General features: G+C 54.7%; 2 protein-coding genes, 1 long non-coding RNA gene and 1 pseudogene across 8 annotated transcripts; 2 read left to right on the forward strand and 2 right to left on the reverse strand.

The window, feature by feature from the left end:
• Nucleotides 1–738: 738 nt before the first annotated feature.
• On the reverse strand, nt 739–3,501 carry LOC140221382 (uncharacterized; annotated as a pseudogene).
• A 152-nt stretch (nt 3,502–3,653) lies between these two features.
• LOC117835066 (uncharacterized) lies at nt 3,654–5,566 on the reverse strand. The gene has a single exon (XM_034714421.2). The coding sequence runs from the start codon at nt 5,041–5,043 to the stop codon at nt 3,928–3,930; it is 1,116 nt and encodes a 371-aa protein (XP_034570312.2). The 5' UTR covers nt 5,044–5,566; the 3' UTR covers nt 3,654–3,927.
• A 1,218-nt stretch (nt 5,567–6,784) lies between these two features.
• On the forward strand, nt 6,785–9,095 carry LOC117835068 (photosystem II D1 precursor processing protein PSB27-H2, chloroplastic). 6 transcript variants are annotated; one of them, XM_034714424.2, is made up of 5 exons: nt 6,785–7,161; nt 7,972–8,048; nt 8,142–8,286; nt 8,380–8,758; nt 8,844–9,095. In XM_034714424.2, the coding sequence occupies exons 1-5, from the start codon at nt 6,785–6,787 to the stop codon at nt 8,979–8,981; spliced, it is 1,116 nt and encodes a 371-aa protein (XP_034570315.1). In that variant the 3' UTR covers nt 8,982–9,095. The 6 variants fall into 6 exon arrangements, with proteins under 6 accessions (XP_034570315.1, XP_034570313.1, XP_072147123.1 ...); XM_072291022.1 differs by lacking the exon at nt 6,785–7,161 and adding an exon at nt 7,516–7,644 and having other exon boundaries at nt 8,385–8,758; XM_072291023.1 differs by lacking the exon at nt 6,785–7,161 and adding an exon at nt 7,517–7,639 and having other exon boundaries at nt 8,385–8,758.
• An 843-nt stretch (nt 9,096–9,938) lies between these two features.
• LOC117837148 (uncharacterized) lies at nt 9,939–12,342 on the forward strand. Its single transcript, XR_004636250.2, has 2 exons — nt 9,939–10,548; nt 10,988–12,342. It is a non-coding gene; the product is annotated as an uncharacterized lncRNA (long non-coding RNA).
• Nucleotides 12,343–14,277: the final 1,935 nt, after the last annotated feature.

The following is a 14,277-nucleotide window of genomic DNA, read 5'->3' on the forward strand; positions in this document are numbered from 1 at the left end:
CGTGAAATGAAACTATGCACTGGGACTCTCTATTTCATTCATGAGAATACACCTCATGGGATGATGTGACATCCTTGGAAACAGTGCGATGAAACCTTGCACTGGGACTAGCCTAATCAATTGTCTCACGTACAGGAAGAAAAAACCCTTTCCAGGAAGCATAAATAATCGCGCGGTCTCGAGCTGGCCGAATTATCGCCAATCTGTTCGGTCGGTACCTCGATCCAAAATATTCAGAGCGTGGAAGTACCAAAGTGGTGGTCTGGTGGGTGCTTTGGGTGGTTCGGCCAGTCGGCCAGCTCGTGGCCGGCGCGGCTGTCGTGCGGCCCCGCTCCTGCAGCCTACACGAGCTCGGCGGCTTCTCGACAGCGGCCGGTCGGTGGGCGCTGGCCGCTGGGCGGTGGCTTCCAGCCTTCCCCTGCTTCTTTCGGCCGCCCGGTGGGGGAAACAAAAGGGACGTCCCCGAAAGCGGGGAGAGGAAAAATTGTGCCTTTCGGCCGGTCGCTTCGTTGGACTGGCCATCACCACCACCGCCAACAGCGTCTCGGAATCGGCGGCCTCGCCACCCGACTCGACAGGTTCCCACCTGCGTCTCCCTGCCGAATCTGACGCGAACGAAAACTCACCGGGGACGGGGAGCTGCCCGGCGCCGGGTCGCATGTGGCGTGCCGGCGCCGCCGGTTCGGCACGTCGGGACTGCCCTTCGGGCGGCACGTCTGTGTGGCATCGCGCGTGGGCTTGAACGAGGACAGGGTCCCACGCGTAAGTCATTGGGCCGTGGGCCCAATCGGAGTTGTGGTAGCCTGAGTAGGACCAAGTCAAACTTTCCTTTTTTTTTGGTGGGGGGGTGGGGGGTACCTTTGGCTACCAACATCTATAAATATTTGCATCACGAGTGAAATCTGTGGACCAGCCGACCGGATTCTGTATATTTGTACCGTCCTAGAGGATGGACGGTAGCCATTTACTCATTTCTTTTAGAGAACTTGCAAGACCAACCTGGGGTTTTTTTGGAGTTGGCGACAACCTTAATCCGCATGCATTGCAAGAGGACAAATCATAGAGTTTACGGTTAAATGTTTACGCATTTGGCCACCCTTGGCACAGAACAGAAAAAAAAACAACCTAGTAGGCCAGAGCGTCCATCTGGTCTGTTAAAAAAAAAAGCTCTATCAGACTATACTAGAGCAAAATAAGCAAGGGCATGAACATTCACCGATGCTCAAGTACAGCATTTCACTTTTGCTGCCGGTACTCGACGGCAGCTGAGAGCCATCACCTGATCAGCCCATCACCAGCATCTTGCTGCACTTGCTCAGTTTCCAACCTGCAGTTCCAAGCCGGCGGCCATTTGCAAACACAATTCACCTAGCTGATCCTCTCCGGTTGAATTGCAAGTGCTTCCAATTGAGTGTTTACAAACTACAAAGCAAAAGACCTAAACACCAGCAAAAAGTAGTTCCATGCTTATTGTACCAATGACAGTTTTCAAAAAAAAATGTACCAATGACAGTGCAATCTACATGACAAGAGTTTATATTTTTTTTAAAATTGCCATTTATTCCTGGAGCTTAGTTGAATTACTGACAACAGAGATATCTAAGGATTTGAAATCAAATTAATAAAGGTTAACACTTTCAGATTATTCTCAGCAACATGTATCTGAATTTAACCTAGTCAAAACATGACGCGGTTGAATCAACCATCGACATTGCTTACGTTACGTTTTCCTGAACTACCAGAACCAATTCGAAATGCAGGTTTCAAAGTAAAAGATAAGCGAATTCCATACATGTTAAAAGACTACCCCCAACAGCAGTACTGTCTCAAAAGTCCTACACTCTTCAAGCATTCACTCCCTCATTGTTTGTTGTCCATGGAAGCCACAGTTACAGGATCCATATACCATGCATGCTGGGGATGGATTACATCAGTCAATCAGGCAAATATTACCATGATACCAGTATCCATATCATGGTTCCTACATCCAGAATGCCACGGGGTGCTCAAGCATCGACTGGGTAACTTCTTGAGGCATGCTGCAGTACCCCAACCAGCAGCTGTAGTCGCTGCCAGTCGTCAGGTCTCCATTCTTGTCATACATCAGTGAAAATGTTGTCAGACGGAGAAAGCGATACCGATCTTGCTCCTCATTCACCTCATAGTCTTCATTCACCTCACCATCAGAGTCTTCATTCAAGTCATCGCAATAAGCAAGCTCATCAGCCTCATCGCTGGGCTCTCCATTCGTCTCATCAGAACCAGGCAGCTCATCTGCTAAGTCAGCTTGGTTGGTGATGCACTCCAGGAGGCAGAATTTGCTTTCGACGCCCATGTATACGAGGGTGGCACCTATGTGCTTCTCACCTGGGACCTTGCTAAACAGCTTCTCCTTGCTGAGCTTCATGGTCGGGCACTGCTGCTGGCTGGCGCCGTTTGAGTTGGTAGACGCTACATCACATGAGCATAGGCGGCCAATGTTGGCTGGATCTCCGGAAAGCCCAACCCAGGCATCCAACTCAGGGACGAAGTAAGCACGGCCGGTGAACGGCAGCTGCTATTGGCCATGCAGCTCCCACTTCCAGCCATCCTTCGACACAGGCTCCACCGTGTCCAAGCTGAATGTGGCCGGGACAGCATCGCCCCCAACGCTGACAAAGATGGTTCGCCCATCAGGGTGCATGGCGTAGGAGATGACATGCTCGCAGTGAAAGGTCGGCGTCGGAAGCTTGGACCACGTCCACACAGAGACAGACTTCTCCCGATTGGGGTCACCATATGGCGGCGGCGGGTTGAGCAGCTCGAAGGAACCGGCGGCCAGAGAAAAGAGCCTATCACCGACGGGAATGTAGGTGGGGTTGACCCGATCCGGCCATGTCCCAGGGCCATACGACAAGCAACGCATGACAACGTCGTAGATGGGTGCGCCGGGCGCGAGGCCGCCGGAGTCCATGGGGTGCAAAGTCAAGATCTTGGAGCCAAAAGCACCAGCAAAGCACTTGGGTTCGCCGCGCCGCGCTTCGAAGCGTAACGAGGCTGACGGCAGCCTACCAAATCCGACGAAGATGGGGCCTTCCGGTGGGGCGTCGACCGGTATCAGCTGCGGGCGCCTGTAGTCGGACAACAAATCAATCTTGCGGACGCTGTATCCCCCCGACCACTCGTCCAAGACGAGGTAGAGGTGCCGCTGCCGCTCGACGGGCCGCCGCTTTGGCATGCCCGTTTTCCCCTTCCCCCTCGGCATCCTGCGCCGCGCTCAACCGCCTTCTTGCTGCCCTGCAGTTCGAATCCGAGCATTCCATTGTGAACAAGAATCAGTCAGCCCTCATCCTACTACCGCAACTTAAATCGACAGGGGTTTGTCCCGCACGCCGGCACGTGTCGGCGTCGCGTGGGCTTACTATGGTAGCCCATTGGACCGTGGGCACAGCTGGAGTCGTGGTAGGAGTAGATAGGATTGGGCTGGGCTGGGCTGGGCTGGGCTGGGCTGGTCGGGCTGGATCTTTTCGTATCCCTTGATTAATAATCCAAATATATGTTGTTAAGCCAAACAATCAACTAAATCTTGCACCACTATGTGCTAGCCATCCATCCAATACTATGTAGCCATGGTCCATGTAGGGTAGTCTCTTGTATGGATGACACTGCAACTGCGTACAATAGTTCATATGTTCAAAAAAAATTGTCATGAAGCTTACGAATTACTGTTGACAGATATATCTAGAGATTTTGGAATCAAATTAATAAAGGTTAACACCTTAGTTTTTTCCCTCAGGCATAGAAATCTGAATCCAACCTATTCAAAACCTGGTGCAGTTAATAAATTATGGACTTGGCTTTCTTAATTACTAAACCTTTTCCTGAACCTCCAGAACCAATCGTAAATGATTATCAATTTCATATAAAGCCAATCAAATTCCACACACACTAAAAGTTTACCTTCACATTAAAGCGCTTCCGATGATCTTTCTTCTCGATCACCTCATCGACAGAGTCCTCATTCGTCTCATCATCAGAACCAGTCGTCAGCTCATCAGCTTCGACGTAGATGCACTCCAGGAGGCGGAATTTGCCAACATCACCCATGTAGACGAGGGTGGCGCCCATGTGCCTCTCTGCCGGGACCTCGCTGAACAGCTTCTCCTTGCTGAGCTTCATGGCCGGGCGCTGCTGCTGCTGGCCGGCGTCATCGGAGTCGTTGACATCGTCGGTAGGCACCACGTCACATGAGCAGAGGTGTCCAATGGTGCCGGGATCACCGGAAAGCCCCACCCAGGCATCCAAGCCAGGGTCATAGTAAGCGCGGCCGGCGAACGGCAGCTGCCACTGCCCACGCTGCTTCCACTCGCAGTCGCCATCCCTGAACACATCCTCCGCCGTGTCGAAGCTGAGGCTGGCCGCCGGGGCCGCCGCGGCGGCGCCCCCAACAACGCTGACGAAGATGGTCCGCCCGTCGGGGTGCACGGCGTAGCCGGCGACGTGCTCGGACCGGAACAGCAGCTCCGGGAGCTTGTGCCACTCCCACATGAAGTCCTCCCAGGAGGCCTCGTCGCGCAGCGGCGGGTAGAGCCGCTCGAACGAGCTGCCGGCCAGCGCAAAGAGCCTGCCGCCGACCGGAACGTAGATGGGGATAGCCGGCGGCTCCGGCCACCGCTGGGGGCCGAACATGAAGCTCCGGGTGCGGACGTCGAAGACGGGAACGCCGTCCATGGGCTTACGATCCGTCCCGGAGACGATGGGCTGCAGAGCCAGGATCTTGGAACCGAAAGCGCCCGCGAAGTGGGATGGCTGGCCGCGCTCCGCCTCGAAGCGGAAGATGGCGGAGGGCAGGCGGTGCGAGCTGGAGTACGTGGGGCCTTCCGGCGCGGCGCCGCCGCCGTCGATTATCAGCTGCCGGCCCGGGTCGTCGCCGGACGGCAGATCGATCTCGCGGATGCCGTATCCCCACGGCCAGTCATCCAAGAGGAGATAAAGGCGTCGCCGCTTTTCCATGCGGCGGCGCCTCTTTGCCATGCTTGGTCCTTCCGTCCTCACCATCGGCATTGTGCGCGCAACCGTCGACGCGCCACAGATTTGGTTCCTTCCGTGCACCCTTCTTCCTGCCGCGGAGCCCGGGGAGAAAAAGGATTCTGTGGAGCCGGTATGCAAATCAGTAGCAAGTCCTGTTGCAGTTCGAAATCGAGTCCATTGCAGATATAAGAATCAAACCCGCCCTAATCCTATTCTGATCCCTGGGAGGAACAAAGCGACAAGGAAATCCTAGGAAGGTGCTCCCCAAGCCTGAAGGCCGCCAGGGAGATGGTGCGCACGCTCCGGGAGCCGCTGGAAGAGGACGGCGGCGGCGAATGGCCATTGGCCAGGTCCAACTCCAAGTCCAAGCGGCAGCGCTGGCTGTCCGGGTGCTCGTGGAACACCTCGACGCGGCAGAGCTTCAGGCAGAGGAAACGCGCGCAACACGGGGCTGGGCGGTGTCGTCCCTGGCGGCGCTGGCCGCGGGCACGGCGGCGCGGGAAGATGTCGGCCGCCACAGCGGAGCACAACGCGGCGAGTGGAGGGGCGCGGGAAAGGGCGCATGCCGAGCCTAAGGCCGCGTATATGACACTTGGGGAGGGTTCGGCCGCGTATATTAACATAAGCGTTTTCCTAAACCTCCAGAACCAATCGAAAGTGCAGGATTAGTTTCGCACTAAAAGATAAGCAAATTTCATACATGTCAAAAGTCTACCAAAACAGTAGAAATGTCTCAAAATTGTAGTCTCCAAACATCCCCTCACGGTTTGTTGCTCGTGGAAGCCAGAATTACATACAGGATTCATATCCTACACTCTCCAAACATGTTCCTCACGGGTTTTGTTGTCCATGGAAGCCACAATTACAGGATTCATATAAAGCAAGCTGGAGAGATTAACATCAGGCCAATGTGAATACTATCCATGTCACAACTTTCACATCCAGTACGCTACGGGGTGCTCAAACATCGGCTCAGTTACTTCTTCAGGCACGCTGTAGTACCGAAGCCGGCGGCTGTTGACAGTTGTCAGGTCTCCATTTTTGTCATAACTCGCTGAAAACGTCGTCAACCGGATAAAGCGCTTCCGATGATCTTTCTTCTCGGTCACCTCATCAACAGAGTCCTCGTTCTTTTCACCATCAGAACCAGTCTGCTCATCAGCTTGGATGTAGACGCACTCCAGGAGGCAGAATTTTCCTTCACCCATGCGGACAAGGGTGGCGCCTATTTGCCTCTCTTCTGGGACCTCGCTTGACAGCTTCTCCTTGCTGAGTTTCATGGCTGGACACTGCTGCTGGCTGGCGTTGGTAGGCACCGCATCACATGAGCAAAGGTCGATGGTCCTCGGATCTCTGGAAAGCCCCACCCAGGCTTCCAAGCGATGTTCGTAGTAAGCGCGGCCCGTGAACGGCAGCTGCCACTGGCCATGCTGCTTCCACCTACAGTCACCATCCCTGATCACGCTCTCCGCTGTGTCGAAGCTGAGGGTGGCCGGGGCACATCCCCCAATGCTGACGAAAAGGGTTCGCCCATCGCGGTGCACGGTGTAGCAAGTGACATGCTTGGCCAGAACGGCAGCTCCGGGAGCTTGTGCCACGCCCACACAAAGTTCTCCCAGCCTCCGCATGACACGGCGGTGGGTAGAGCCGCTCGAAGGAGCCATCAACCAGGACAAACAGCCTGCCAGCAACTATGACGTAGATGGGCTTGACCGGATCAAGCAGCTGCCGAGGGCCACTCATCAGGCTCCGTGAACGAACATCGTAGACGACGATGGCATCCCCGAAGTTCGAAATCTTGGGCTGCATAGCCAAAATCTTGGAGTCGAAAGCACACGCAAAGTACAAGGGCTGGCTGCACCCTGCCTCCAAACGGAAGGAGGGAGGGGCAGGCGATCCGAGCCATTGCAGATGGGGTCTTCCCGTGCGGCGCCGGCAGCGGCAGGTATCAGCTGCTGGTCAGGGTCGCCGGACAACAGATCAATCCTGCGGATGCTTTATCCGCGCGACCAGCCATCCAAGACAAGGTAGAGGTGTCGCCGCTTTTCTTTCGTACCGGGTCATTGAGCCACCTCTCCATGGTTGCTGCTCCGTTTGTGTTCCCCTCGGCGTCAAGCGCGCAGCCACCTTCAGATCAAAATCGAGTCCATTGTAAGTATCAGAATCAACCCGCTCTCTGCTCCAGTCCTACTGCAACTTAGATCGGCACTGAGGCACGGCATCGGCGGCGGCTCCGGGACCGCGGCGCGGCGTCCATGGCGAGGACGTGCGCCGGTGGTGAGCGGCCGAGCGGCGGTCCCAGCCGCGTGTGCTGGTGGCCGCGCAGAGCACGGGACTCCCGTGTCCGCGGGTGTGCGCACGGAGGCCCGTGGCCGTGAAGTGACCAGTGCTGCGCTCGGCGTTCGCGTCCTGCAACAAGGAAAGCGGCGAGCGGCTCGACGGCCGGACAGAGGCGCCGTGCAAGAGGGCGGGCGGTGTTGCTCGTTTACCTTAGGGATTGTGGACGGAAGGCGTGACGCGGTGGCGAAGCGATGCTGTGACGAGGACGAAGACGTGATCGCGGTTCGACTTGGCGTCGGCGGCGAGCAGCTCCTCCGCGCGACGCAGGGACAGCTCCGGCTCGGGCGGGGTGAGGTTGCCTCCTCCTCCTCCTTTTTCCCCTCCCTCCTCTGTGTCGTGTGGCGGCGGTGGAGGGGATCAACCCCGGGGCGGATTTCACAGGGTTGGGCCCGCTCGCAGTGGGGGTAAGCGAGGCGCGGGCGCGGCCGTTGCCGGGCTTCTGTCGTCTAGCCGGTTGCGTTGGGCTTAGCCCAACTTGGCCCAGGCGGGTTGTCAGTTTTAGGGGCTTAGCCGGCCGGCCCTTATGTGCGGCAGGCCGGGAGCCCATCCGCCAACCAATCCACTCCCGATATCGCAAGCCTTGTTTTATTTATTTATTTATTTATTTTGAATGGTTTGAAGAAGCCTTGATGGGTGCTGCTCTGCTGGAGATAAGGTTCCGGATTGCCAGAAGAGGCTCGAGGTGAACCAAGAACAAGGTACAGCGATCGAAGCTACGCTCTGTACTCGCATTAATCAGCTCATCCATCCATCAACAGCCATTTCTCGCGTCCGTCGCTGCTGCGTTGCAGAGGTCGTAGCTAGGATCAACAATGCCTCCCCCTCCGCCGCCTCCGACGCCCGCGCTGAACAAGTGCTGCCGCTGCTGCTCGTCGCCGTCGCCGCCGACACCGCCGAAGCTGCAGCGAGCTGCGGAGACCAGGAAGAAGCCAATCTGTACGTGCCTTATCATCACCACTCTCCCGTCTCCTCCTACTCCTCGGCGGTGCTCTCGCATTTGATTGATTCCCGCGTGCTGTCGCGAAACAGAGCAGGCGGCGGAGCAGCGAGGCTGCCGATCACCAGGAGAGCCCACGCCGCCTCCCTCCTCCTCGGCCTCGTGGGCGTGGACGTGGCGGTGGCTGCGCCGGCGCCGGCCAGGGCGGACGACGAGAGCGGCGGCGGCGAGGAGGGCGTCCTCGGCGCCATCAAGTCTATCTTCGACCCGAACGAGAAGACCAAGGCCGGGAAGGTGCTCCCCAAGGCGTACCTGAAGGCCGCCAGGGAGGTGGTGCGCACGCTCCGGGAGTCGCTGGAGGAGGATGACGGCGGCGACATGGCCAAGTTCCGGCGGAACGCCGACGCCGCCAAGGAATCCATCCGCGAGTTCCTGGGCGGGTGGAGAGGCCAGCAGGCCGTCGCCGCCGAGGTACGCCACACCCATCCGTGCTTGCGCATCTTTCAGCTCTGCTCAGTTCAATGCGTGGCGATCTTCAGAGATTGTTCATCTGCAGGAGTCGTACGTTGCGTTGGAGAAGGCGATCAGATCACTGGCGGAGTTCTACTCCAAAGCAGGACCTTCAGCACCGCTTCCACAGGATGTCAAGAACAAGATCCTCGATGACCTCAGCACCGCGGACGCCTACCTGTAGATTTTGCTTTCCACAACATTGTTCGTGGCTTCGTGCACATCTCAACGATGAGGAAGAGTTGATTCTAATTTCTACTCCGGTACTTTTATCGCAAATAAAGCTTCCTTCCCATAACATGTGTTCCTCCATAAAAAAAACATTCCGGCACGATGCACAAAAACATTTTAGCCAGGGCATGATGGCATGCTGCATGCACGGAAGCCTAATTCTTCAGGTGGACAATTCTGTAGGCACCAGGAATTTGCCAACATTTGAGGAACACAACAGGAATTTTGTAGGCAATTTGGCTTGACGAATCAGGTGGACACTGGACAGTTCTACCTTACAGAGATGAGAATTGTGTACAGAAATGAGAGATGATTGCGGGAATGCACTAGCGAAAACATATAATGCTATTAACTAGATAACAACTGGCATAACATTTACGACCATTTGGTGGCTCCATTGGCCCTTGGAGTTTAGTTAGCAACGAAAAAAGAAAACTGCAGAACTGTCTTCCACATTCTTCACTAAAAAATGCGTGCCACTATGATGCATAATTTGATGCGCACTATTAAGATATGAATACGGTTATATGACTTTGTCAATTGCATTGTGATTCTCAGAAATGGACTCTACGTACGGCTTGACTATTTTTGGGATTGAATAAAATCGAACACTACGGTATCTGTTGGTGTCCAAATGTTGAAAATGAAACACATACATCATACGACACATGTATGGAGTTTGGAGAAATTTGGAGTTCATTAGATTTTTAAACCAAGTAAAAGGAGGTTAAGCAACATGTATTTTTATCATCTAGCAGAACCCTGTCTTCTCCATTAGAACTAGGCATTTGTCGCACCAGGTCGGGTTGGAAAAAATCTCGCTCATTTCAGGTCGAAAATTTTTGCGTTAGCAGGTCAATTTTTGGAGCTAGACTCAGGCTTCCGGTTCTTTTTTAATTGAAAAAATAAATCAAATAAATTATCTTAACGGGCTCGGGTTGGTTGGAAATTTTTCGAGCTTAATTTTTGCTCACCACACCCGGTTCTACAGCAAGTGTGGGCGTGGGCAAAATCGCAGCAGGCTCGGGCACAATCCCAGCGGGCTCAGGTTGAGCCCATAGGCCGGGCAGAACCTGTCGGTGCTGTGCTAGCTACGCACGACGCCATACCATGCATCGAGGGTGTCAATTCACACGACGTCGTACGAAAGTGTTCATTGCTGATTTTTGGAATCTTTTCATCGGGTCCAGATATAAAATACTTAAGAGAAAAAGGTTAAAATGCAAAAAAGAATTATCCTCCCGATCCCTTCGTGTCGATCCCATCCTTCGTCTCCGGCTCTCCGCCTCCTTTCAGTCGCGTCCACCTCTCAAGACGATGCCGCGACGATCTCCTCTTATGGTCCCATAGGTGTAGCAATCCCCTCGACATAGCTCTCTCCATACATGTAATTAAATCCTTGTAGGTTTTGTTTCCAGTATCAATAAAGTTCGCAACCCAAGGTTGCCGTAGATTTCCTTAAAAAAAAAGTCGCGTCCACCTCTTTCTCTCGTCTCTCCTCTGGCGTTCCTCGGCTTGAGGTGAGTACATGCGATTTCCTTCGCCTTTTTCGTTGATTGCCCCAGATTCAGATTTCAATATGATGAGGATTTGTTGATTTAAGTTTGTGGATTGTTCGGTTCTTGATATTTGTGGATTTAAGTCCTAAGTATAGTAGGATTGCATTTGCAATGGATTATATATATTCATAGGATCGTATGCTTTGGCGGTTCGATTTGCAGTGGATACTCGAATTCCTGGATTTATCGATCCAAGTACTAGTAGGAGTAGGATATGGTGGTAAATCTGCAACAGATCTTAGGATTTGTCCCTTAAAGTTGCACTAGGAGTAGGATTGTGTTGCGTTGATTCCTGTTTTGCACTGAGTTCATTGGAAGAAGAAGCAGTGGGTTTAAGTGGGATTAAGACGGATTATTGATTCTGATTTACAATTGATTCGAATTCGAATTCGAATTCCAGGGCTAAGGGTTCCGCAGGAGGAATCGGGCCTATCGACTCGGCGGTTTTGGCCATAGGAGGATGTCGACGGGGACGGAAGAAGTTGTAACAAGCAGGACGACGACACCGCGGCCGCACCTCTATCTCATCCTTGATGACTGGGAGACAGGATACAGCTTCCGCATGGTTGATTTGTCGTCTCACCACGCTGGTTGGCAGGTACCTGGAGGCATGGTTCCCGGAGGCATCCCTCGGCAGACTGCCACCTACCTGCCACCCCGCCTTATTCCGCCTGAACGCGCAGCGTGGGAGGCCCAAGCACTTCATCGCCGTTGGCTCCAAGATCTTGGCCATGCCTCCGAGGGAAAAACAGGATGACCTCGATAGAGGCGGCGCCTACCTGGACGTCCGCGTGAGGGGTCTCACCTTCGTCCCTCGGCACACCGACGAGTACTGGCCCATCTACTTTCACATGGGCAGCAAGCTCTTCGCGCTTGGGAGCTCCTCCTTCCAGTGCCTTGATATGCGGCTGCTGGAAGAAGAAGAAGAAGGCCATATAGTAGGCAGCAGCAGCTGTGGCGCGACCTCCCGAAGCCGCCCTTCGACGCAAGTCTTGCTTCCGCGCATGTGGTTCACCTTGACGAACAAACCATTTTCGTCAGCGTTGGGTTGATCGGCCCCGATGCCACCTACAGCTTCCACATGACGGAGGATGGGAGGAGCTCCGGCTGGAAGCACGTCGGTAACTGGATGCTTCCCTAGCTTCAAAGGCCGGGCTTGCTTTGACCCCAACCTGAACACCTGGATTGGAATTTCGATGTACGGAGATGAACGTGGACGCATCTTCTCTTGTCAGCTGGAGCCTGCTACCACCGCCGGTCGCCGGCCGGACGTGAAGTACGGCCATGGGTGCGCCTGTTCAGCCGGAACACAGGCGAGGCGCACATAGGTGCCACCCTCGTCTGCATGGGCCGTGTGGAGCAAATACTGCCTGGTGGAGTCCATCGGCATTTACTACGTGAAGCGCGAGGGGATTACATGTTCAAGCAAGAGAGGCCTTACTTCCGCTACATGTTCCGGGTGACCAAATTTATTTTCTCTGGAGTGTGATGAGAATGGAGATTTAACTATTGGGCACAGCCAACGGTGGGTTCGCTACTACTTTGCCCCGAAAGATCAAGTTACTAGGTTTGCTTGTCAGTGTCCCGTGGCTTTCTTTATGTGAAGGTTTTCGGTTTGGGTGTTGACCAGCAGCTAATTCTGCGTTAGTGTTGGGTGTAAACGGCACCTTACTTGTGTTCGTGCTGGATGTAACACTGTTCTCCTCGTGTGGTCTATGTGACTCGTATGGCGATAAAGCAGTTTCCTTGTGTGCTCGTGCTGGATGTAAAACGGTAGCCGGAGCAGGAGCCTGCGAAGCCCGGCCAAAGGGCCCAGTTATAGCCAACGCTTTCGTAGATGCTGTTTTTTTTTTGCTGACACCTGTTCGGTGATATTTGAAATTTGAAAATTTCTAAGCTGTCTTTCCTATGCAGCATTTTGAAGAATTAGTGATGTGTCCTGCTACTGTTTCTAGTTATATTATGGCCCTGTTTGGCATGGCTCCAACTTCGGGTGGAGCTGCTCCACTCCAGAACTTCACATGGAGCCAGCTCCGCTCCAAAACTCCAGAACTAAAATGGGGTGTTTGGCTAGATGGGTGCTCTCAGCTCCAAAAAAGATCGATTTCAGTGTCGATTGCCATTGTTGCCCCCCAATTAAGGCCCCACTTGTCATCCTCTCTATCCTATCTTCTTCTTCCCCTAGATAGTTTTTGCAGTCGGGGCAAGACGGGCGGTGGGGTTGGGCGGCGGGCGGCGAGGTGGGCGGCGACGGGCGGCGGGGTGGGCGGCAACGGGGGTGGCATGGGGTGGCGATGGGCGGCGATGGGCGGCGACGGGGGCGGCACTAGGCAACGACGGGGATGGGGCTTAGGTGGCGGGCGGCGACAGGTGGCGGGGGGTGCGGCCAGCGGTGGGGCTACGGCGGCGGGGGCGACCGGCGGTGGCCAAGACCCGAACGGCGCCCTGCTGTCGTGAGAACAGAGGGAAGCGCGGGACGGGGAACAGGTAGAATAGAACAAAATGTTTTTTTCCATAACCAGTGGCATTGGTGGGTAATTATCCACCAACTCCACGAGGAGGTTCAAAAGAGAGGTTTCTGGAGCAGCAAAAGAGATGCTCCAAAACTCCACCTCCATTTGCACTACAGCTCCATGGAGTTGGCAACTCCATGGAGTTTTGGAGTTGGGGTGTTTGGCTGAATTTTTTGATGGAGTTGCTGGAGTTTAGGAGTGGAGCCGTGCCAAACAGGGCCTATGTATACATATTGGAGACAGGCTCCAGAATATTGTCTTGACAAGTATGCAGACATATGCCCCCTAAACATAGGTTTCAGGGCATCAGTTGCTTATACGAAGAAGTTAGTTGAAAGTGCACTCCGTTTGCTGCTGGTGAAGTGGAGACCTCTGATCCCTGTTGCACCAAGTCGAAGAACTCAGCTGAATGCAAATCAGATTTCAACCAAGGTGACACCTGGTAGGCTATTGGAGAACAAGGTACAGCGATGGAAGCTACGCACTCCACTCGCAGCAATCAGCTCCTCCATCCGTCTCCACTAAGGACGGCATCCGTTGCTGCTGCACAGCCAGAGGTCGCGGCCAGGATCGACAATGCTTTCTTCTCCGCCGCCGCCGATGCCCACGCTGGACAGGTGCTGCCGCTGCTGCTTGTCGCCGTCAGCGAAGCTGCAGCGAGCTGTGGAGACCAGGCAGAAGCCTATCTGTACGTGCCGGCCTTGTCACCAACTCACCATCACTCTCCCCCCTACTCCTCGGCTGGTGCTCTCGCAGTCTCGCATTTGATTGATTCTCGCGTGCTGTCGAGCAACAGAGCAGGCGGCGGAGCAGCGAGGCTTCCGATCACCAGGAGAGCCGACGCCTCCTCCCTCCTCCTCGGCCTCGCGGGCATGGCGGTGGCGGCGCCGGCGCTGGCCAGGGCGGACGATGAGAGCAACGGCCGGGGCGGCGGAGAGGGTGGGAAGAGTCTTCTAGGGTCCGGCGGGGACTACGGTGGCGCCGGGCAGGCCGGAGGAGGAGGAGGAGCCGAGGGGTCTGCCGGAGGAGACGAAGGGGCTGGCTGTCCAAACCGGGGGTGGATTTGCAAAATAGTCGGATCGCGATTATTAATTGCGATCCAAATTAGGGGGCTATTTGAAAATACTCGGGGTCTCTTTGTAACATTCGGATCGCGATCCAAATTAGGGGGCTCTGT

The sequence above is a fragment of the Setaria viridis genome, chromosome 9 (genome assembly GCF_005286985.2).
Source record: "Setaria viridis chromosome 9, Setaria_viridis_v4.0, whole genome shotgun sequence".
Lineage (NCBI taxonomy): Eukaryota > Viridiplantae > Streptophyta > Magnoliopsida > Poales > Poaceae > Setaria > Setaria viridis.

Bases quoted from the DNA above. Each gene is read 5' to 3' on its own strand.
- LOC117835066 (XM_034714421.2), bottom strand. From the start codon at position 5,043: ATGCCGATGGTGAGGACGGAAGGACCAAGCATGGCAAAGAGGCGCCGC.
- LOC117835068 (XM_034714422.2), top strand. From the start codon at position 6,785: ATGGCATCCCCGAAGTTCGAAATCTTGGGCTGCATAGCCAAAATCTTG. The intron at 8,287-8,379 runs GTACGTGCCTTA...GTCGCGAAACAG, and splicing joins GACCAGGAAGAAGCCAATCT to AGCAGGCGGCGGAGCAGCGA. The intron at 8,759-8,843 runs GTACGCCACACC...GTTCATCTGCAG, and splicing joins AGCAGGCCGTCGCCGCCGAG to GAGTCGTACGTTGCGTTGGA.